This window comes from Octopus sinensis, linkage group LG7 (genome assembly GCF_006345805.1).
Source record: "Octopus sinensis linkage group LG7, ASM634580v1, whole genome shotgun sequence".
NCBI classification, from domain to species: Eukaryota; Metazoa; Mollusca; class Cephalopoda; order Octopoda; family Octopodidae; genus Octopus; species Octopus sinensis.
In genome coordinates this window covers 91,903,946-91,929,090 of record NC_043003.1, presented here as the reverse complement: position 1 = coordinate 91,929,090, position 25,145 = coordinate 91,903,946, and the positions used below count along the sequence as shown (strand labels likewise).

General features: G+C 34.3%; 1 protein-coding gene across 11 annotated transcripts in view; it reads right to left on the bottom strand.

The window, feature by feature from the left end:
• Positions 1-25,145, bottom strand: part of LOC115214348 (vinculin) — a 209,816-nt gene that overhangs the window by 51,040 nt on the left and 133,631 nt on the right. For all 11 annotated transcript variants that reach the window (XM_036504925.1, XM_029783533.2, XM_036504926.1 and 8 more), the window contains exons 4-15: positions 21,438-21,583; positions 19,895-20,063; positions 18,222-18,373; positions 13,955-14,027; positions 12,480-12,628; positions 9,161-9,353; positions 7,942-8,087; positions 7,125-7,217; positions 6,332-6,401; positions 4,748-4,899; positions 3,715-3,892; positions 2,011-2,208 (exon numbers count right to left, since the gene is read on the bottom strand). In XM_036504925.1, the coding sequence (XP_036360818.1) occupies positions 2,011-2,208; positions 3,715-3,892; positions 4,748-4,899; positions 6,332-6,401; positions 7,125-7,217; positions 7,942-8,087; positions 9,161-9,353; positions 12,480-12,628; positions 13,955-14,027; positions 18,222-18,373; positions 19,895-20,063; positions 21,438-21,583 (1,719 nt within the window). The remainder of the gene's footprint in view (positions 1-2,010; positions 2,209-3,714; positions 3,893-4,747; positions 4,900-6,331; positions 6,402-7,124; positions 7,218-7,941; positions 8,088-9,160; positions 9,354-12,479; positions 12,629-13,954; positions 14,028-18,221; positions 18,374-19,894; positions 20,064-21,437; positions 21,584-25,145) is intronic.

Sequence of the window (25,145 nt, the reverse complement as noted above, 5' to 3'; positions counted from 1 at the left end):
ATAATAATAAGCAATCTCATTCATTTCTATTCATGAAAACATCTCAATTTCAACCAAAAATTTTTTTAAAGTGCATGGAAAGCAACAAAGAGAACTTGGACTAAGATTTCATCACATACTCACATACAACTCATAAAATAAGGATTTAAATATTTATACATTCCAAGCACACTATCATAGGTATCTCTCAAAGTGATCAGGCCTTAGAGTTGGGGAAATAGGAATTGGAATATCTATGCCTTTTCAAAAGACATTAGCAGAATACATAAAATAGCCACAATTAAGAATCAACCTTAGGTCACAGACTTGGTTCACTATGATGCCATCATATATAATATGGTATCAAATAATACTCCTAACCTTGATCGAGGATTGATTTTGAAACATTCATTTTACCATTCAGGTCTGAAGTCTTAAGTAACTGGTCTATTAACCTCAGCAACAATAACACTTTTATTTAAAGATTCTTAAATATTAGTTTTAAACACTGGTAAATATACAGAGTCTGTGCTGATACACACCAAAATATTATTGTTATTATTATCAAATTTCAGATGCAATCAGCAACAATTGTAGCTATGAATATTTAATGTATGTATATCGTCTTCCCTTCTCTGGATCTTTCCTTTTCCTATGTTTCTGACGAAGAGCTCCGCTCAAAACGTTAAACCCTCCTTCTTCCCTTCCTTCCTGAGCATCCAATAATACTATATTTGTTCCATGTCCTAGCGTTGTTGTGTTTTCTCATTGTGTTTTCATGTTTGGATTAACTTTATATATATATATGTGTGTGTGTGTATGTATATATGTTTATATATATCATCATCATCATTAGTTATATATATTTATTTATATATATGTATATGTATGTATATAATAAATATGCATGTATATATATATATATATATATATATATATATATATTAGAAGAAATGAGGTACTCAGGAAATCGGATGGTTTATATTTACAGATATTTATTTGTATATTACATTTTTTATACATCATATAACTTAGATCATGTATTAGTGCTTTCTCCCATTCTAGTGGGGTTTTCAAATCAAACTAAGTTCCTGTGTGAAAAGTTTTGACCATTTTATAGTGGTATTGAGTTTGTAGTGTTGGGAAGGAATATAAGACAGTGCAAGAGGGTGATGGATGATATATATATATGTATATGTATGTGTGTGTGTGTGTGTGTATATATATATATATATATATATATATATATATATATATATTGAGTAACTATAGCTATATGTAAAAATTGAAAGCTTCCTTCAGTCAACTATAAGTTCTGCTCAAGCAAGGACACTTACAATAACAATAAAAAGGCATGAGTGAGAAATTTTTTGTCGAGTTGTTCTAAAAAGAAAACTGAGGCCCTGAGTAAAACTGAAATTTGCAGTTTCTTCATTAAAAAAAAGTTGGGTTTTTGTTTTACCCAATAAAGCCTGACAGCAATTAAAAGTGGTATGTGTGTGCACGGTGAGGATAAATATTCTAGTGTGGCACACAGTACAACTGAATACAACAATCAAATCTTTGGTAATGTGATAGCGTTATTATTAAATGTTATGTACAAAGATTGTAAATTTTACAGGCAACCAAACATTAAAAACTTTGTCATAAAAAAGCTAAGTAAATTTCAGTTATTTGGTACATCATGGAGAGAAGAAATATCTAAAATACCAGTATCGATCACAGCTATTCTCTTCAATTTCTCATGATTATATAAGTTTAAGAAACAAACAATATTGGTATTGAGAAAGAAAATGAAAAGTAAAGGACATCCCTTTAAACCAGCCATATCCAGCCAAAATATTCTACCTGTTTTATGTTCAATATGGTCAGATCTGACATCTTATACATACCCTACAATATCATTCTAAAAATAAACAATTACATCATTGAAATCTCAAAGCTACAAGATAATGCATGATTAATTCAAAATAATGTGACTAAATAAGCATTACATTTGAAAGAGTAATCAAAATGCTAATTTGAACGTACTAGATTTCAGGACATCAGAAGCAGAATTAACTTTTTCCACAAACTGTGGATCTTCACTGTTCTCTGCTTCTTGTTGAGCAACTTGCAGTACACGGTTTGCACGCCGAGCAATATTGGAAGCATTAGTAACGATTATTGGAGGATTGATGGTTCGAATTCCTTCTTCAACCTTTTCTTTGTCTTTCTGAATTCCTTGTTCTGGAAAAGAAGAGAAAATATTTAAATAACAGCATGTAGGCATTGTGTGTGTGTGTGTGTGTAACCAGCACAATTGTTATTGTGCTAGCTAAATCATTAAAAACAGTTTTATTGTGGTAGCTAAATGATGATCTCCAAACATTGCTAAAATATTTATTCTACATTTCCAAATTAAGATTCTTCTGTTCTTTTACTGGTCTCAGTCATTGGATTTTGGCCAAGCTGGGGAACACCTTCAAAGATTTTAGTGACCCCCTTATTGACCCCAGTATTTAGTCAGGTGCTCTTTTTATTGATCTCTATTTATCAAATGGATGAGCTTACCATTTAAAAAAAAACAGTAGCCATACTTAACCAACAATATTTGAAAACTTTTCCCTTTAATAATTTAGTTAAAGCAAGCAAAAGAAGATTTGGTGGTAATGATGCAGCCAGTATCTGGTTTGAATATCTGGAAGTCAATGTCTGCATGAAAAATGCAAAGTGGGGGCATAGGAGATTCTGAAGGGTTATGATTCTGGAGAGGAAGGATTAGGAAGGGAGATGAGAGACAGGAGAAGAGAGAAGAGGATGGGATAATAGCGGTGATGGGACAGTGAAAGACAGTGATCCTGGGTATTCAATTAGTTATTTCAGAGAAGCACAGGCTGTTAGGGTAGAAATTGAAGACATAGAGATAGGAAATAACATCTCTGTGAGCTTATGGTTGAAGTACGTTGATGAGTGTATATTTATTAATTAGCTGAAAGGCTTTCTTTTAGATGTAACCTAGAATGGTTGTGCATAGCAGTAGAACCATCCTATGGAGGTTGATGTGAATAGAACATGAGCTTCATAGGGTCTCAGCAAAGCTGAAGTATGGACTATGGGCTCAAAAACTTAGCACAACTAATTTCACAAGTGGGGGCACACACATGTGCACATGCATACTTTATGTCATATTAAACTTGGCCATATCTCAAACATGTCATGTGACTAATTTTAGAAATAGCATTTTAAAAAGGAACAGGGATAATGTTTCAATGAAGTGTAGAGGATTAAGCCAAAGTAGGATAAGTGAGTGCTCAAAGCTTTGTAATATGATAATCTAGTATTAGAGTCACTGACTTCATTGTAGTGAGTATATCTAATCACAATAATTTCAGCCACCACCTCATAAAAAAAAATGTAACCAGAAACAATATCAAATGCCACACACATACACACATATGTGAGTGTGTCACCTTCATACAAGTGTTGTCATTCATTTACATACACCCTTATGTATGTATGTGTGTGCGTGTGTGTGTGTGTGTGTAAACATTAACAAGTTGAAACATTGAGGTAAAACAGCAATACTGCAAACATATCCAGTTCCTATCTGCATAAAAACCAAACTTTAAAGTAATGATGAAGATCAAATAATGAATATGTGTATTTTCAATACAAAAAAAAATAGGTAAATCTTCACTTGAACACAGAAACGGCATGTAATATGAACACATTAGATGAAAGTCTTTAACTGACCAGTGGCAAGAATAAAAGCTTCTGTATCAGTGGCCTCATCGACCAATGTCCGTAGACGCTCCATGTTCTCAGTCCACTGTTTCTTCAGAAGATCAAAGTGGTCAACAGCAGCTTGGTTAGTAGGATTGATCAAAACTATTTTGGCAGCATTTACAACTTGAGGAGACAAGTCATTGGCCTGTAATAAACAATATAGAGTCACATACTGAACATATATTTCATGGATGAGATCTGCACTAAAATAGATGCTATGCAATGGTGGTGTATTCATTAAAATATTGATGTTAACCTACATTAGAAATAAAGTACACAGGTATGAAGAGGACATCTGAAGACAGTCAGTGGCTAAACCAAGGAAAATGGAAAACGTAGTGTAAAAAAATCTTTGAAAACAATTTCTAAAGTTTCAATAAACTTCAACTATAACAAATGATTTTTAAAACACATTGTTTCAAGTATAACTGTCTCCAGATATTTGGAAGTCCATGTTGAAACACTGGTGCCGCAGAATCTCATGTGCCAATGAGCCAAGTGCATTAACACACTATTGTCATAAAAGAGAGATGTTATTCTCCTATGAAGTACCCAACATCCACCAGCATGTTTTGAGTCTGAACCTGCCTAAATGTATTAAAAATATATACAAAAAATCCATCCAGATTCCACTATACACAAAGCAAATAAGGGATTTTTAATTTACCCTAAGTTGTTCCAAAATACTTTAGCATAATGAGAATCCTCATAATCATCATTGAACATCCCTTTTCCCATGCTGGCATAGGTTGGACAGTTTGACAGGAGCTGGCAAGCTGGAGAGCTGCACCAGGCTCCTGTTTTGGCAGGGTTTCCACAACCAGAAGCCCTTCCTAATGCCAACCACATTATGAATGTACTGGGTGCTTTTTTACGTCACACCAGCATGGGTGATTTTTACATGGCACCAGCACAGGTGCTTTGTATATGGCACCAGCATGGATGCTTTTTATGTGGTACCAGCAGGGTGCTTTTTTCATGAATAAAAAAAATGTCTTACCTGAGCAGAAGTACTAAAAATAGCCTCAACAGTTTTCTTGTTTGCACAGCCACCAGCAGTTGCCACCATGTTGGCAGTTTCAGCAAGTTTTGCTGACTGACTTAAAAAGTTACGTGACTTTTCTTCAAATTTTTGTTCTCGGCCAGGGACCCCTAGAAACATATTGATGAGAATCCAAGTTAAAAATTGATATTATTATATTAATTATTTAATCCAGAATATTAGATAAATTGAAGTTTCAGTTAGGCAACATGACAGCATACTAATATCATCATCATTGTTTTAACACCCACTTTTCCATCTTTACATGGATCAGATAGAATGTTTTGAGAGATCCTCAATAGCTTGATGCCCTTCATGTGACCCACCACCACCGATTTCTAAGCATGGTAATATTTCCTATAGTCAAACATGTTTTGATTGAAGATTGGAAAACAACCACACCGCTTGTATGACAGTGATACCCATTTACAAACATCATGTTATATAAAAGCAAGGAGACACAAACAGACTCCCACCCATATACATGCATGCAAGGAGTGATGGAATATATATCTGTCACACACACGTTTTTGCCAGCTATGCAGACTGGAGCAATGAGAAATTAAGTGCCTTGCTCAAGGACACAATGTGTCACTGGGAATCAATCTCAAGACCTTACTGTCATGAACCGAACACCCTAACCACTAAACTATACACTGATGTATGATTTATCACTTGGCAGTGACGAATTCAAATGTTTCACAAGATATTATTACTGTCTGACATACTTTATAAACCAGGAACAACATCTCTAAGATATTTCTTCTTGTAAAAGACGGAATAAGCTATTGCATGCATCAATTCCGAATCAAGATATTCATATTATATATTATATATATATATATATATATATACACACACACACATATTGTTGAGAGGGGGTTAACAATCGATACAAATCAAAGGTTATAGTTAAAAAGTTAAAATGAAAACAACACGAAAGTATGTTTAAAGATTAAGTGATTTTTATAAAAGTCAATGAAAGTAAAAAATTTTTTAATATTTTTAAACATGCTTTTGTGTTGTTTCCACTTTTACTTTTTAACTATATATATATATATATATATATATATAAGGAAAATGATCTCAGAGAAATAACTCAGTAGAAAATATAGCAAAGAGAAATGTGAGTATATTAAATACCACACAAGATATATTCCCGATTTATTGAAATTATTCCCAATTCTAGAGAGGCTGTTTTTTTTCAATTTCCATCTACCAAGTCTTCTCACAAAACTTTTGTTGGCCCAGAGCAATAGCAGAAGACACTTGTTCAGGTGCAGCACAGTAGAACTGAATGCAATACCACATGGGTGGGAAGCAAGTTTCTTAAACACACAGCAAACCTAATAACAAAGGATTATATAACAACTAATTGGGATGAAAATTAGCATAGATGAGATACAGTTCTGATTTGTACCCCTCCTGAGACAACTATAGCAGTTCTTATCAAAATGCAAGCCATTATACCAAGCATTCACTGACCAGTTGAAATACCCCACACACACACAGAAAGATTCAACAGCTATTCTTAGAACTTACCAAGAGGAACAATTGCAGCATCACTCAACTGCTTCAGAGGGGTGGTCATATCAATGAAGTCCTCTGCCACCTGTTGTAATAAAGCAAAAAGAAAATATTAAATTATTACTATTAACCAATTCATTGGTAAAATGTCTGAAAGCTATGGTATGCAGGCATGGTCCCAGGAATTTTTCAAAGGGAGGGTACAAGGTCAGAAGGGAATACAATTCCAGGAGAAAAGGGCATAATAACATTATTTAGAAGGGTGCACTGCTTTTCTTGAAGGAGGCACTGTCATAGAAGGGGCAGATTACCATGTGATGTTGTTACCTTTATATATATATATATATATATATAAAATAATAATAATAATAATAATGAAATTATTGTGTATAGTGCTCAGGTGCACTACAACTTATCAAAGGTGCATGTACAGTACATAGAATTATGTACAAAAGTCAGGAAAGTGAACAGTGTATGAGTCATGGTATATATGTGTGCATGCATATGGAGGGCGACTAACAACTGATGCAGGTAGTTTGTTCCATGCTCCAGCAACTTGATGTTATTACATTCAGATAATATTATTGTACTTAACATTATTACTTTCAAATATATGACATTTATTTTGATATCAGTGTTTTGAAATATTCCATTTGGTTTTAGAAATAAATTCTAAGGATTGTGTTGGAGATGAGTTTAAATTAATTGGAGATAAAGTTTAAATTAATATTTAGTTTTTGTGATTACAGGTAGGATGATGATAAGCTTAACAATTGTATTTTTTATATAAATAAATAACTGACAATACCTGATTAACAAGGCCTTCACCAATTTTGTTCTTCAGAGCATGTAACTTCTCAGATAAGTGGCGTGCACATGCTTGAGCTTGGGGAGTATTACCCTGATTGATTAAAATAAATAAATATTAGTAATGTCAATTTTTTTTTAAGTTGAAAACAAAAAACATACAAAAATATGTGAAAATTGAATTTAAATCTGATTACAACTAGTATTTTTATCTGTTTGACGTTGCTTTTTTTATCTTCCAGAAAAGTAGCCTAAGGCCAGAAAGAATTTAACATAATTTTTATGAAATGTGAAACCCCAAAAGAACCCATTTTTTTATCAATTTGCTAATAATGGCATAATGGTTTCTAATTTAGGTACAAGGACAGCAATTCTTTAAAGAAGAGGGTGTTAATTGATAACACTGATCCCAGTACTTGGTATGTATTTCCTTTTATCAACTGCAAGGCAAAGGTGACCTCAGCATGATTTGAATCAATACACAAGGAACCAAAAGAAATACCACAAGCCATTTTTTACAATATTCTAATGATTCAGCTAATCCACTACCCTGACAAAGCTAATAATGATTTCTAACATAGATATAGAGTCACAATTAAGTTATCTCCAGACCGGAGATCTCTGCCCTGAATGATTGCAACAGAATGGATTCCATAAACGGCACTCAAGCTACAGATTATTTCAACTACCCAAAGTAGGCTTAGGGTGGTAGATTAGTTAAATGATTGTCATAGAGATTAAAAAAAAAAAACGAAGAAGAACACACAGAAGAATATTATAAAAATATTAAAGGCAAGATTTCCAGATCATATCATTACCTGTCCCCTTCGGATCATATCTGCCAACTGATTGGTTAATATTTCAGTCTCATCACAAAGACGAAGGAGCTCTGCTCTTTGTGGTCCAGTCAAGGATTCTGCCACTTTGCGCCCGTCAGCAACAACCATGCGTGTAGCTTGTTCACCTGGATAACACAAAGTGAAAATAAATAACATAAAACCATAAGCAAATTGTTACTCAGGCATAAAACAATGTGACTCAGGCCTTACAGAAAGGGAAAGAAAATTAAAGAGCTTGAGACTTAAAGCAGTATAAAAAAATAGTTAAAAACAAATTAAAATAAACTGAAGATAAAACAATAAATTTTAAAGTTTTGTACCAAAATGGTTAATCTTCTTGATACCAAACACCTAAGGCTATCCTTAGATCTATGATAAAAACTTCCTGTATTAAAGTGATCTAAATTTTAAATCTATCAAAATTTCATGTTAACTTATGTTCCAAACTTCAGGTTAATAATGACAAAGTTAGTTTATTAAATTGCTCATTATTTTTAATATTAATTGAAAACAGAAGCATTTCAATGAAAATGTGGTTAGCATCAATAATGATACCAAAGCCATACATTTATAAATGAGAGCTACAGACAATTCAATCAACACCAGTTTATAACTAGTATGATTAATGATTATTTACTGACCTAGGGTAACTGAGAAAGATGAAAGCTCAAATACATCCCAATGATAGTTAAACTTAAGGGGACAGAATGAAATATATTTAGCTATTGAGTCCAACATTTCGAAACTCCACCATCTTTCTTTCTGTATTAATAAGTGTTTCTGATTTAGGCACAAAGCCAACAATTTTGAGAGAAGAAGGGAATGAATAAACCAATACCATTGACCACAGTGCTTGAGAGGAAATTTATTTTGATTCCTAAAAGATGAAAGGCAAGGTTGATATCAAGGGACTTGAACTTACACCGTAGAGACACATACCACAGAGTATTGTTGCTTTACTCTCAGCATTAATAATACTAATAGTGACAAACATATTCCTATAAGGTTGATGAAAAAAATGGAACTTAAGATAACCTGGAGCTAAGCCACCTGATTCAATGAGAGTTTCCAAGTTACCAAAGCCAACAATATTAAGTATGTCCAATTTAACTAAATAGCAGCCCTTACAATAAATATATTAGGTTAATGTTAGTGTTGCACATCAAATTGAATAAAATAAGTAAAAACATGTCCTTACCAAGTCCTTTATCATCAAGTCCTGGATTAGCTAACCACCTCTGGGCTTGTTCTACCTTGCCAGATACTGTAGGAGCAGGTTTACGGATCCCACTACGTTCTGTGTTAACAATTCCCATCTGGGTTAACTGCTGCAAACTGCCAAGTTTATTCTGGATTTCTCTGGCTAAAGCCATGGCCTGTGGACTGCTACCCTGAAAAATTTATAACAATATGTAAATTAAATTTTTAATAATGATTATAAAATTGATTTTATATATATATATATACCCACACACACACATATATATATATATATATTATATATATATATATATATAAAACTTTGGGGGAGGTCAGCTCTATTACTCAACTGGTACCTATTTTACTAACACCTCCTCACTCCTGGTAAAATGAAAGACTAAATTGACATTGGCTAGGTTTGAATTCACAATGTAAATGGACAGGACTAGATACCCTTCTGATTCAGTCAATAATAACAATAGTCCTTTCTACTATAGTGACAAGGCCTGAAATTTAGAGGGAGGGGGCTAATCAATTATAACAACCCTAGCACTTGACTGATACTTATTTTATCAACCCCAAGATGATGAAAGGCAATGTCAACCTCAACAACATTTGAACTCAGAACATTATGACAGATAAAAAGTTACTAAGCATTTTGTCCACATGCTAAGGATTCTGCCAGCTTGCAATAATAATAATAATAATAATCCTTTCTACTATAAGCTCAAGGCCTGAAATTTGGGAGGAGGGGGTAAGTCAGTTACATCGACTCCAGTGTGTGACTTGTACTTATTTAATTGACGCCGAAAGGATGAAAGGCAAAGTCAACCTTGGCGGAATTTGAACTCAGAACATAGGGGCAAACAAAATACCGCTAAGCATTTCGCCCAGTGTGCTAATGATTCTGCCAGCTCACTGCCTTTTTAATAATAACAATAATAATAATAATAATAATAATAATAATCCTTTCTGAATTTTGCGGGAGGTGGTAAATCAATAACATCGACCCCAGTATTCAACTGGTACTTATTTCATCAACCCCGAAAAGATGAAAGGCAAAGCTGACCTCAACAGAATTCGAACTCAGGACATAAGGACAGATGAAATACCACTAAGTGTTTTGCCCGGTGTACTAACATTCTGCCAGCTTGCAATAATTAATAATAATATTTTTAACTGAGTATGATTGTCTGAGGAACAGAAAGGTGGACAGGGAGAAAAAAAATAGGAAACAGATAGTGGGACAAGACAGAGAGGTGAACAGACAGAACTATAGCTGCACAGAGCAATAGACTGACATGTAAATGCACAGATAATGGACAGATACATATGTATGTGTATGTGTAACACACACACAAAGGAAAGAAGGAAGGCAAAAGAAAAAGAGACGAATAAATGGATGCAAAGAGAAATAGATAGACTAATAAGTGAAATAACGGTTAAGTTAGTGTTAATATACTCAAATCAGGGAGCATAAAAAATTTTATCAAAATGTGGTAAAGAAAAATAGACAGTAAATATCATTATTATTGACTAATATTATTTTCACTCAATATTTGCACTGGGGGACGGGGTAAGTAAGGGAAACAACTCTGAGAATGTTTTACTCCTGACCTGAATGTGGTTTTTGCCTTCATTATACACATGATGAAAACAGTCTGGAAAATGCATTTTATTCAGAATATTAGTCTGCTGGAAACTGTCAAGAGACACACAACCAGACAAATACCTTCCGGTCGGCCACCCATATCTTGAAAGTCATGCTTCTCTAGGAATCAACACACTAGAGTTTTCACATCTAGTAGCTACTTGGTAGGAGGTCACAAGATTATTCACCATCTTCCCAACAACTTCAGCAGCCTTTTAAAATTCAGTTCCTTTATCACTCATGGATCATGCTTATAGAATCAAAAAACAGTGTAGCATGATTTTTGGAAGCATTTTCTTCAAGTTCAGAATTCTTGAAGCATAAATTAAACTGTGTCAGTCATTAGCTGTCAGGGCATTGCATCCTGCAAAAATTCCACGCTTTCCAAAATTTGCCAACACAATTCCTGATATGCTTATGCAACTTTTCTTCTTTGTGGCTCTTTTAATGGTCTCTCTCTCTCTCTGTTTTATCCTGTGTACTGTGCATGTACTTCTAGCTGTCTTTATTGGGCTTATGGTTGCTTTCTACCCCATTTTCTTACCTTTTCTAATGAGATGTAGTGCACCTCAGCACTATATACAATTAGCTCATTATTATTATTTAAATGTATGAGGTGGTACATTTGTTGGCAAAGGAATATAGAACTGCATAGCATTACGGTAATTCACAGATGTGACTGCACTAACAATAGTTACTACAGTCTATTCAAAGATATATAGACAGAAAGATAGATAGACTGAATGGAAGGTGTTTAAAAAAGTGGATGATAGAACTCACACAAGTACATATAAATATTTAGGATGGATTTCTTTCAGTTTCCATCTAGCAATTCCACTCACATGGCTTTGGTCATCCTGGGTTCATAGAAGATGCTTGCCCAATATGTCAAACAATGGGACTGAAACCAAAACTACATGGTTGAGAAACAAACTTCTCAACCACACAGCCACATATATATGTGTGTGTGTGTGTATATATATATATCATCCTTTAACGTCCATTTTCCATGCTGGCAGGCAGTATGCATGATCCTTTTTCAAAACCTCAGAGGCTAATGGAAAGAAGATAGAAAGTTATCTTCAGGCTTCTCCCAGTCAGAATATTTGCAACAGAGTCAACTGAGAACTCGGTGCCATATTAATGTTACTTATGTATCCTGTTTATATTAGTTGGACTGGTGACATCATCTTGATTGTCCAAACAGTATACATATCAATTCCTCATCTCAGCAATATAGAATTGTAATGATACTTAGTTTACTAAAGTTATGATGCAAGAAGCCAATCCCAGGAAAAACTTAAAACAAAATGTAAAGACATTTAATGCAGCACACCACCATTCAGTTCATTAAACTTCTATTCAGCCTACCAGACCACCATCAGTCTGGCATACAACTGTTATATTGCAGTGAGGCCAGATGTTTTGAACGTGAATCCTCACCTGTATTTTATGTATTTTAGTGGTACTTACTTTATCAACCCTGGGGGTGGGAGAAGAATGAACAATAAATTTGATCCAAGAAAGATTTAAGTGGGGAATGTAAAGGGACATACCAAAATACTGTAAATCCTTTTCCCTGACACTCTACAACATCAGCCATCCATCACAACTATCAACAACAAAATCAAAATATCAACTCAGAATTTAAATTCGACTCCCTTACTTTTCCTTGCTGCCTAAGTTCAGCCAAACTATTTGCCATGGATTCAATATCTCCCACATTCCGTATGATGGCATCTCTCTCAGCAGGATCAGCACACCTCTCAGCAATTTTCCGAGCATCTTCTAAAATTTGATGGAGGGCTTTGTCACCTGAAGTAAATAACAAAAAAAATTAATTAATTAAATACTTATGAAACGAAAATAAAGTATTACAAACAATACCAACAATAGTAATACTTTAGCTCTTTAGTTCTTTCTTCTCGTAGTGCCAACTCCTAGTAGCAATGGTAGAAAGAGGCTCAAAACATTGGTAATACTAACACTTCCATCCCTTACTATCACTGTGCATAGGTATGGTTGTGTGGTTAAGAAGACCAAACCCAGAATCATATGGTTGTACACTGTGTAGTTTTGGTTTTGATCCCACAGTGTAACATTTTGGGCGAGTGTCTCTGTCATAGTCTTGAGCTCACTAATATTTGGAAAGACCAGAAACTGTGGGAGACCATTGTATATACACATGTGTGTGTATTTACATGTATATGTACATGTGTGTGTGAGTGTATATACACACACACACACACATTAGAGAGTATCTTATTTGACTTGGAAAAAGATAATGTTATGAGTCAGGATCTGGAGTACTCAACTATATAATATTACCTCAACAAGTCTCTTCCAACCCATGTCAGCATAGAAAAAAAACAGATGAAAAATGCTCTTCAGCTTAAATTCGCTGACTTACAGAACTATAAATGCTTCATTGTAAATCTTGAAGTCAGAAATACAGTGAATCAGTAACTAATGATACTATAGCTCATAAATTGCCATATAACATAAAATAGTCAGTAGGAACACTGTTTAATACACAAGTGTTTCACTGATTTGCAGTAAGGGGCTTAAAACCTGACACAAGTTGCGGCTATTGTTTGGCACTAAGTCAGCCTTTATCAAGTAAAAATATGGTTAAAAACAATCCAACCATAACCCACCCAACAATTTTTTTCTTTCAGGCAGTAAACAACATTGTTGTAGAGCTGAAAACGAGGCAATTTCTACTCTTCTCCTCTGGAAGCCATCTACTCGCGATGCCAGAGGGCGCACACTCTCCTACCCTGATGTAATCTCCAGGGATACAGGCATCCAGCAACAGGACTTCCGTAATGCTATGATGGACCTTGAAGTCTGGCGTAGCATGGTAAATTCCATTGTCTCGACCACGGCCGAACAATGATGATGATGATTACTCAATATATCCCTTCCTTCCTTTACTTAAGATTTGAGGGAGTTATACTTCTTATTTGAGGGAGTTATACTTCTTATTTGAGGGAGTTATACTTCTTATTTCAGGCAGGTTGAGTAAACATGTAGCCAGCAGCTCCCTTGAAAAACCCATGCTGGAGAAAGATCACAAATAACAACAACAGTAGTAGAAAGAAATGAATTAACAACCATAGTAAATTTAAAGAATTTTACCTGCGCTGCCAACCAAAGCTGCTGGGTCTTGTAGCCAATCACTAGCTTGCTTCAGTTTTCCTTCAATTGCTGACTGAAAAACAGATATGAAAGAAATGAGAAAATGTAATTATTGAATAAGACACAAATATTGTTTAGTGGAAGATATTTTTTCATCCTTTTTTGTTCTGGGAGGATATGGGGTTTTCCTTTGTGGTAGGGGGGATATTTACTTCAAGTTTAACCCTTTAGCATTCAGATAACTCTCTCAAATGTAATGCTTAGCTGCAAGAGTTTCATGCTGTGACTGCTTAATTTTAGAATGACAATGTAGGATAGGTGTGAGAGGCCAGATCTGGCTAGTTTTAACATAAAACTGGTAGAATATTTAGGCCAGATATGGTTAGTTTGAATTCTAAAGGGTTAAATGAAATTTTAAGATTGACAGATAGAATAAAAAGAGCATGGGAAGGATTAACAATTCAGATGTGAAAGAAGAAAATGAACATACAAATTAATCTTTAGAGAGGATATAAAAGGTCATATAACAGAACAGTTACAAAGAAGAAAGAAAGGAGGGGAGAATGACGGAAGATTAACACACACACAAACACACACATGTCGTTCTCATCATTTAGCATTCATTTTTCCATAGATGGAATTTGTTGAGGCAGATTTTCTATGCCCTTCCTGTCACCAACTTTCACCTGCTTTGAAGCAAGGTAATATTTTCTCATAGTTAGACATATTTTTCATGGAAGACTGGAAACAAGCAAGTTTGTTTGTATGATGATGATGTACATTTACAAACACCAAGTGATGTCTTGACAAGGGTATACACACACGTGGTGTCCGATAATGATGATAAAAGTGTATAATATATAATAAGTAAAATGTGTCCTATCATTTATGAGACACCCTATATATATATATGGGTGAGCGTATGTATGTATCACCAAACTGAAAGATCAGACAACACCCTTCCAGACAGAGATAATCTATATGAGATCTTATTCAAATTAACACACACGCAAACTCACCTAAGAGGAATTTTTTCTTTAAAAAGGAATAAAATAAAATTTCTATCAAAAGGAATAAACATAGAAAAAAAAGATTGAAAGAATTTTAAAAACTTCAGTGAAGAGCTGATAACATAAATATGAAAGCAAATCATATATTTAAAAAGAATAGAAAGAAAGAGAAATAACCTTAGGATGTTTTAAAAGGAAAACACCCAAAATTTAATCTAATATTATTACCTTCTATATCCTCAGAAAAGAGATAAAAGAGGAAGGTGGGAAAAGAAAATAAGATTATAAGTATTGGATTAAACACTCAATGTTTTAATCCACAATCTAGACTAAACAAAAATGATGCAAAGAAAGAATGAGAGAATCTTACAGGAAAATTCTTGTGAGCATTATATAAAGTTTGTTTGCTGTGATGAGTGAAAGTATGAAAATTGAATCCGATATAAAAATCGTTATTCCTCATCTCAATGAAGAGTAAACTCTTCTATGGATTCTATGAAATAGTTGTTGCCAATGCAGACTGTAACTAGTTTCCTCTGATTTCAAATGTGAATCTAAGAGAAGTTGAGAAAAGCAGAAAAATCCAGCAATGCTGAACCGTTATAAGAAAAATGGAATCCAACTGTGCAGGAGAAAACTTTCACAAAATCCATGACAAATCACTGGATAAACTATGAAAGCACCAACTTGACTATTGTTTTCCATGAGGATGGCATCCCAGAAGTAATTTTTTTTCAGTCAGTTTCTAAATTATGTGTCAAGTTTTGTAATTTTCTTATTTCATAAGCACAGGTATAGGAACAAAGATCAAATAGCCATAAACTGTGAATTTCAATCTCGCTGTAGCAGAAGCATAACCAACAGCAGAACATGAGAAGGGGTAACAACATCAACTGCGATCCTGTAGTGATGGAATCAGTTGTGTGTCCCTCTTTATTTTGATTGCAATATACAGAAGAAAAAAAACAGACAAGTTCACATAAAACTCGTGCATGCCCTGTCACTGGCAGTTTTCAATTATTTAAACAAATTTACAGCATTTGTTATATATTGATTAGGAGTTCAATACATGACAATATGCTAATTTTTCACTTCTGTTTGTATAAAGTGTTGTACTTAAAGATTCTTTCTACTTGTAGATTCTTTTATCATTACTTCTGCAAGTATAGTAAAGTCCGTGCTTTGCTGAAGACACTTAAACCTTCCCAAAAGCAATCTATTTAACTAATAAGTCTTTTGAAGTTACTGGAATAATTAAAATGATATTAGCCATTGACTAATATAGTTTTTCCCTCTCTGTATAATTATTTCTAGTTAGCTTTTTTATGATGTCTGTATTAAATATGGTACTACCAACTTTATTACATAACCTCTCAATGTATAAAAGTACTCCAATCATATATATATATATATATATGCATGTATGGCTACATACAAACATGCATACATACCATTTACCAACACACATACAAACTATTCAAATATGTATATGAATGGTATATGATTGATATATATATATAGATCAAACCAGTTTGATTCAGACTTCTTAGTACTCTGAGTTTCAAGCATGTGGCTAGTCTTCAGCCATTGGGGTCTGAAAGAGAGTTTGAGAGAAGAGAGTCAATGTTTACTACTGGACGTTAACCTGAGATTGGTCAAGAAAGGTCATGCAGTATAGCAGCTTGATGTTGGTATTTCAGCAACAACAATTAGTTGGAAAATACTGCATGGTGAACATGAAACTGACCATGTGGTGGACAGGAAATTGACTGCATGGTGGACAAGAAATTGGTCATGTGGGAAGTAGGAAGGGGCAGTAGATGTGGGAGTATATATATATACATGTACATGACTATATATCTGCATGTATGTATCCATACTTATACAAGTGTGTGCTTAGATGTACATTGAGCAATCATCAGCCATTTATAGAGGTTTTCCATTAATAAATAATTTTCATATCAACTGATGACATTATAGAGAAGGTTAGATATATAGACAAAGATGTCGATTTAAATTTTAAAAACATTAAGGTAGAAGGGTTTATCTTCTGACTGAAGAATATTCTTGAAAGAGTTTCAAACATAATAATCAAATAAAAATTACTGTTATTGTTTACATCCATGTTCTTCTTGATCTAAAGGACCTATGAGCATAAGCATTCCAACCATATTCTATTCATCTCCATTCCTCTCCCACCCTAACACACTATATTCAGAACTACATTATCAAATATGGTTTTTATTTATTAAAACAATAGAGTATTATTTAAGAGAAACTCGATTGTTGTTTATAGCTGATCAAGGCCCAGCATAGGCATAAAATCAAAAAGTTAATAAAACTATATTTGATGAATAGGAAAGATATAAAAGAAAATATACAAATACAATTTTTTTTAAATCATTTGTCAGTTTCCTATTATCTTGATTTAATGATATTTTATTAAAATCTGATAATCAGGTAAAGAATCACCTGACTACAAAATGCATTTCTGTACACAAAGTGCAGTATCTTTTATCAATACTTGCCATGTGACTAAAAGTGTCATGTGGCCACAGTCATTACATAAAGGTAGCTGACAGCATAACAGCATGAAACCATTGTCGATATTTGATCTATATTCCTAATGCCACAGATGAATGAGTGTTTACATTGTGATAATCTAGTGGCATTATACCCACACTATAGTAGCTTCCATTAAAATAGCCTAAATATGAAGAAAAGAGAGGATGAAACCAATAAATATGCCTGATTCACATCTCCTTCATAGGATCATTCCAAGCTATTTACATTACAATCAACATTTGGCTGGTGGACCAAAGAAAACTAGTTGAAGACTAACCCCTTTGTTAATATATTTCTATTGAAATACACTGCCCTTATTTCAATTAAAATGGAAAATAATGATGAATTTAGTCAAATAACTCGTTAAACTGTTATTTGGAATAAAATATGAAATTTTGAAGAAAGGTCTTAATTTAGATAATTTAAAACGGTTATATCCTAGAACTGGGGTCTTAGGTATGTTGGTATCAAAAAAGTTAACAAGACTTTACATAAAATCATGATTTAAAAAATTTAAATACGATTGTCATTTAAATATAAATGCTTTAAAACAAGTGGAATTCTGTCAAAGAACCAGAGACAGATGAGTTAATCTAAATGACTTTGAATTTCAAGTCAAAATCAAGACTTAGTGACTCAAGAGAAGTACAATTTCTCTATGTTAGAGAAATTAGCTTTTAATCAATAAGTACCTGAGCTTTCTTCATCACAGTCAAATCATCAGCATCCCAGTTTTCTTCATCATAGGTTGTGAGCTGCAACACCCGAATTATCTCATGGATTTCATCAGACATCTTCTGTACCACATAGTCACGGTTCTTCTGAGCCTCGATAAAACCAGAACCTGAAGACAGAAAGTTCAAATGAAATATCTTCCTTCATATGATATAATTTGCTACAAAATATTTTTTTTAATAATGAAGAAAGGAGAGGATGAAACCAATAAACTGCCTACAGTCTGTCTACCCTATGTGAAAGGCCTCTCCAAAAAGCTACAAAAGATATTCGGCCCATATAACATCAGGACAGTATTCAAGAGCAATACAACACTTCACAAATATGTCTTTCAGGTAAAACCACCAATAGAAAAGAATATGACCAAAAACTGCATGTACTCCATCCCATGCAGCTGTGGTAGGTTATACAAAGGCAAAACATGCCGCCCCCTCAAAATAAGGGTAGAGGAACATCGCAAAGCTGTGACATGAGGAGATATTGATAAATCAGGTATAGCTGATCATGTATTGAAAAATGGAGACCACCTTCCCCTGTGGGATGAAGTTAAAATAATAGACAGAGAACACCACCGGAAAATACGAAAACTAAAAGAAGCAGCACATATGCTAGGACACAACAACCTCCTAAGCAGACTGAGTGCAGATATAAGCAGCATATGGGAACTGGTATTAAGGAAAGATAGGAAAATATTAGATTTATAATCCCTAAAATTCACTCCATAACTGCCCATGGGCATATGGCGTAGCAGTTAAGAGTGAAGGCTACTAACCCCAAGATTCTGAGTTCAATTCCAGGCAGTGACATGAACAACAACATTGAAAAATACCTTAAGAATGAGAACCCAGGTTCGAAATTTCCCCAAGACACCTGAACAAGGCTGGGGGGTATATCAGCCAAAACGTGTTAACAACAAACAAGATGAGGACAAATATCCGTCAAATGTAAATAATTTTTTTTTTTTTGTTGATGATATTGAACAGGAGATAGAGGTTCCCTTTCTGGAGATTATTATGTGTTGGATTATAATTAAACAATTGTTATACATGTTGCAATCATCATTACCCATATCATCATTATTTAATATCCATGTTCCATACTGGCATGGGTTGGACGCTTTGACAAGATCTGATAAGTCCAAGGATTGTGTTATACTCCAATATCTACTTTGATGTGGTTTCTATGGTTGGATGTCCTTCCTAACACTAACCACTTTACCGCATGTGCTGAGTGCTTTTTCACACCACCAGTACTTGTTGAAATTGCCATGCAGTTTACAAGACTACAAACCCTGTGAGAAGTGGCTTTATGCTAGGGGATGAGTGGTTAAAGTACGAGGGAATGGGTCAGAGGGGTTATATGGCTACTCACATTTTAAAATGAATGGGAGCTGGGAAGAGATAAAAATAGTAGAGATGAGATGCCTTATAACTAATTAATTCTCATACATGTTACATTATAATTAGTCTTTTCAAAAGCAAATAGTCAGCTGATGTTTAGACACTCACCAGCTCAGATTACAGAGATTTAAGATCAAAGCTGTTCCATCTAGATTATCTTACTTTTCATTATAAAAGATGCTATTCCAGAAATTAAAAAAAACAATCCTAGATAATTATTAAAAACATACCTGTCTCTTTGGCAGTAATGAATATCTTCACTCCACTGATGAGAACAGGAGTGAGATTCTTCACCTGATCCAATGAACGGATTAACATATCACGATGAACTTGGTGTGTCAGTTCCTTCTCACGGGCATCCACTTCTTTGATGATTTTCGTAAGCACAGGACTGAGATTCTGAAAATAAGCGTTATATCATCTTTCAATGCTGGTTAAATCAACTCTAAGGTTTTCAGTATAAAGTACTAGCAAACAACTACAAGTAAGAAGATAAGACAGAAAACAGAGACAAACCTTACAGTGCGGACTTAAATCATGCATCTATTGTTTGCCAATCAACCACAGAGAATCTGCTACACCAATTCTACGTCAATTTGGGAGTTTAAATTTTTTGTTTTTTTGTTCTTAACTGTGCTAATTTTATCAGCTGCATAGTGTAATAGAACAGATTAAATATAGAAATAGTATACATTATCTCTTTCCCCTCCATCATAGCCACTCCTACCCTGTCTTTTGGAAGTAGTTACTTCTGTGAGTAACTGTGTAGCTCCTCCACAGCAAAATACCTGTTCTGCTTTGGGTCCTCTCTCGTGTTAACCCCTCATCCCAAAGTATAAAGTTACCTCTCTCTCTATTGTAGCCTCACTCAGTGAAGGGGAATCTTAGTCTTGCAAGTAGAATGACAACCTCACTAGTGCTGGTGCCATGAAAAAAGCATCCAGTACATACTTTAGGAAAGGCATCCAACTATAGAAACCATGCCTAAGCAGACAATGGAGCATGATGCACTTTTCAAACTCATTGCTTTCTACCAAACCACCCAACTCATGCCACTATGGAACATGGACATTAAGTGATGATAATGATATACAATATTGTCCAATATATCAAGAGTCCTTACCACAGTTCAATATCCATAATAAGAATTAACCCCATAGCTTATGTTATGAAAGGATTAACTACAATGATTTTCAATCTAATGTGATGTTCAGATTGATGCTTACAGTGTCCAATAACATCATTAAATGAATCTTATAAGAATTTTCATGTTTTAAGGGTTCTTTTTGATTTTGCTGTTGTTAGTCTGAGAAGTAAATACCTGTAGGCTTTTTATGGCATGATATTTTGATGCATATGAAGGAGTTCAGTTACAATTGGTGCTTAATTTAAATCATTGCAGCTTTGCGATACAAGGGGAAAATTTTAAGAGGGAAATGAGTAACCTATAGCCGATGTAGTATAAAGAAGGAAGGAAGGTAAGTGGTGCATTAAGTGAGTTCAGACAGGATCGTGATATATGGCTAGCAAGGCCAGATGAGTAAACACTATCGTAGTAGCTGTAACAAAAACAGAGAAGACACAGCTTAACAGTGAGCCTGCAAATATGGTGTGCTCTTTCAGGTGCACAGCTATACAAGTGTCATGACATTAGGGTAATAATGGAATTTGTCCCAGCTTATGTAAACATTCTTTATGTAATGAGAAATCAGCTGTGCAAGAGATGATGTAGCTCATAAATGTATTCACATGTCATAGTTAATTACCACTTACCTTGACATAGGTAACCAAATCCTCCATCTTATCTACAACTTCAGTTATAGCTAAATATTCCAGTACATTCTTGCATACTCTAATTATTTTACGGACTTCAGACTCATCAAATGCCAGCAAAAGAGCAGAAGTACCTTGCAGGATACCTGGAAATAAGAAAAAAAAATCCAATTAAACATATGTATGTATAAGTATATGTTTATATATATATATATATATATAAATCTTCATTGTTTTAATGTCAACTTTTCCATGCTTGTATGGATCAGACAGTTTATTGTGGAAGATTTTCAATGGTCGAATGCCGTTTGTGTCACCAGCCCTCACCTGTTTCCAAGCAAGCTAGTATTTCCCCATGGTGAGACATGTTTTTGCAAAATATCACAAATGAATGACACTGCTTGTATTACAGTGATACTCATTTACAACTATCACACGTTGGCAAGACAAGGAGACGCACATACACACAAACACACAGTACATGCATAACAGGCTTTTTTTGGTTTAACTCTTACAGGTGTCTTCTAATGTAGCCTTGAATTGCCCAATGACTCCTGAGTGAAATTTACTGAAATAAATTGTGTGAAAAATCACTGCATGCATGTATGAGTGACTGTGTTGGTGTAAAGCAGTGCATCAAACTGTATCCTTTTATGCCAAAAGGTTACTTAACCATTTAATGAATAGGGGTAAATAGAACTAGACTGGACAAAGTTCTGGATTCAACAGGGTCACTTAAAAGAAAAAAAAACTCAGATGACAAGTCAAATGACTGAAACAAGTAACAGAATAATATATATATATATAACCAAAGATGAATATTTGATGATAAATGCAAATTAAACATGCAATATTATCATCGTTTTAACAGCCATTTTTCCATGCCTAGGCCAGAGTTTATTGAGAAAGATTTTTCTGTAGCCAGGTGTGGTTCCTAATACTAACCTTCACTATTTCCAAGCAAGGTAATATTTCTCCATAGCCAGATATCTTTTTGCAGAATAGAGAAAATATACGGTACTTCTTGTATGACAATGATACTCATTTGCAACCATCACACAATGAAAGAAATTGTCACAGACATAAACACATCTATATATATATATATATACACACACAACAAGCCTCTTTTAGTGTCTGTCTACCAAATCCACTTGCAAGGTTTTGGTTGACCTGGGGCTATAGTTGAAGATACTTGTCCAAGGTGCCATGCAGTAAGATCGAACCCAAAACCATGTGGTTGGCAAGCAAACTTCTTAACTACACAACCATGTCAGCACCTAAAACATTGCTCCATATAGGTTCTATAAACAGTAGATAATTTTTTTTTAATATTTAAGACAGTAAGTTGGGAAAGTAGCTAGTCAATAAATATGTTTGCCAATGTTTAGCCTATACTAAACATGGTCATGAAATGGAAATAAATAACTATGTTCGATAAAAGCATGATAGTACTGGTGATGGACAATAACAGCAGCATAATAGATTTAATATAAAATTGATCAGATCTAAAACCAGGATACTTCAAAGAGAATACAAGAGAGAATCAAAGATATCTTGAGAGATATTGTAATCGATAATCCCTTCCAATCAAAGCCTGTTTGACATTATAACAAGACAGTATAACAAGATATTGTCTTCACATTAAAATCGGAAAGCTAAGCTACTGGGAGAGGATGGAAAGCATTAAGACTCTATTCTAATGGGGGTAGGATGAGAAAGATATGCAGGAATCTCAATATAGAAGATCCTTGAAGGGCTTGCTTCAAACTTGAGTATTGAGGGCTATACCAATCTCCAAACTGGTCATCGCTACATAGTCCTGGAGGCTTCACCCTTCTCACTGTAAATCACTATCACCTACTGCAACAGCCTACAGTTCAAAGGCCCACAAATTTTTTAATATCTTGCTAAAGAAGCTGAAAATATGCATAGAGTGGCTGTAGATATATTCAAGAAGCACCTAGATAACCTACTATCCTTAATTCCAGACAAACCAATGTCAAAGCAAGAAATGCAACTGAAAGCAGCAGCATCAAAAGTTCTTATTAACCAAAAGTCAAGTACTACTGAAGTAGCACCAATCAGACAGGTGGTGTTCCAGCATGGTCACAAACCTTGGGCTGAAATTAATTATATATATATAAAAAATTGGGATGACAAAGGAATAAACAATTATGTTACAAACTTCATTAGCTTACACCTGTTTCTATTAAGTGCAATGCACTCATAGCTGGCATTTCATGTTTGAAGATTTGATGGAGCAATAAGGTGATGCTCAAGCACTCAACTATGAGTGCATTGCACCTTACAGCAGAAACAGATGTAAGTTAATGGAGTTCATAACATAACTGTTTATTCCTTTGTTGTCCCAATTTCTTATTACCACTTTGTACTTGACTGATGCTTTGTACTGAAGCATATGTATATGCAGCTCTAACACCAGGTTATTAGCATCACAATGCTTAAGCAATATATGTATATATATATATATCCTTTTAGCTATATACCCAGTCTTTCCTAAAAAATCATGGTTGTTGCACAGAGCTATTAAAATCCATGCTAGTTGATACTTTTCTTTTGCCGTTTTGTATACCTACAATATAAACTCAATATTGGACTTCCTTGCGTAATGTGCATAATTATATCAACCAGTGTTCAAATCTCCAAAATACCTGTAAAGATTAGATTTGATTACCTCATGTAAATTGTATATGCAACTTTCATTGAAATACATTGTTTATGCCTGTTATGATTTGTTTATGCAACACAACACACAAAGCGAAAGCAAGAGTACCCAACTGGATAAAAAGGCATAACAGGAAGTATGAGTGGACATCATAAGCAGTACAGATAAACAACCACAAAGGAACAGTGGTAGTTATAGTAAAGGGGTGACACGTCTGTAGGTTGAGATGTTAAAGTGAATTAATAGTGATGCCATAGCAATCTAGGTCACTTGTCTCTTCATCATAATGGCTAATGTGAATACTGTCTATAAAACTGAATGAGACAGTGTCTGGTAAAGCAAGGACAAGTCTAATTAAGGAGTGGTCTGATATTCTTACTACACCAAGGAACCAACATTTATACAATAATGAATGAACCAAACACCTGGATTCAATTCAATTTCAGTAATTATTTTTAACTGAAAGAAAATTGGATAAAAATAAACAGAGATAAACATCTGTCTTATGCAAGCAGTTACTTATTTAGCCACTAAGCAGCCAAGACAATGTCTAATTTTTGAGATCAAATGAGAAACTCTGTATTGAATGAGAGAGGCTTAGAAGCAGAAAACTAATTCTGTGGTTGCATACTGGCAGGATAGTGAGATAATGATTCTGCCTTTGTGAAGCTGTGACCCAGCCTTTATGAGCCCCTACCTTTGCAAATTTGTGAATTTCTCTTGGTAAGCTTGTGACTCAAGTCAGTGGCAAATTTTAAGGCCATTTATGCTGTAAAAAGTATGAATATTACAACTCCCATTTTTTCTGTTTTCTTTTAATACACAGTAAATCAATAATACTAATCATCCATTGATTGCTACTAATCACAGATATGTGGTTAATTATTGTGATGGATAATTTCTGGATGAAAAAAGATCAGTTATAGTTTACATCAGAATCAATTCAGTAAGGGAAAAAATAAAGTCTGTTGGTATCCATCACCAAGGAGTTCTACTTTAAAGCATATCGTTTTCTCTTC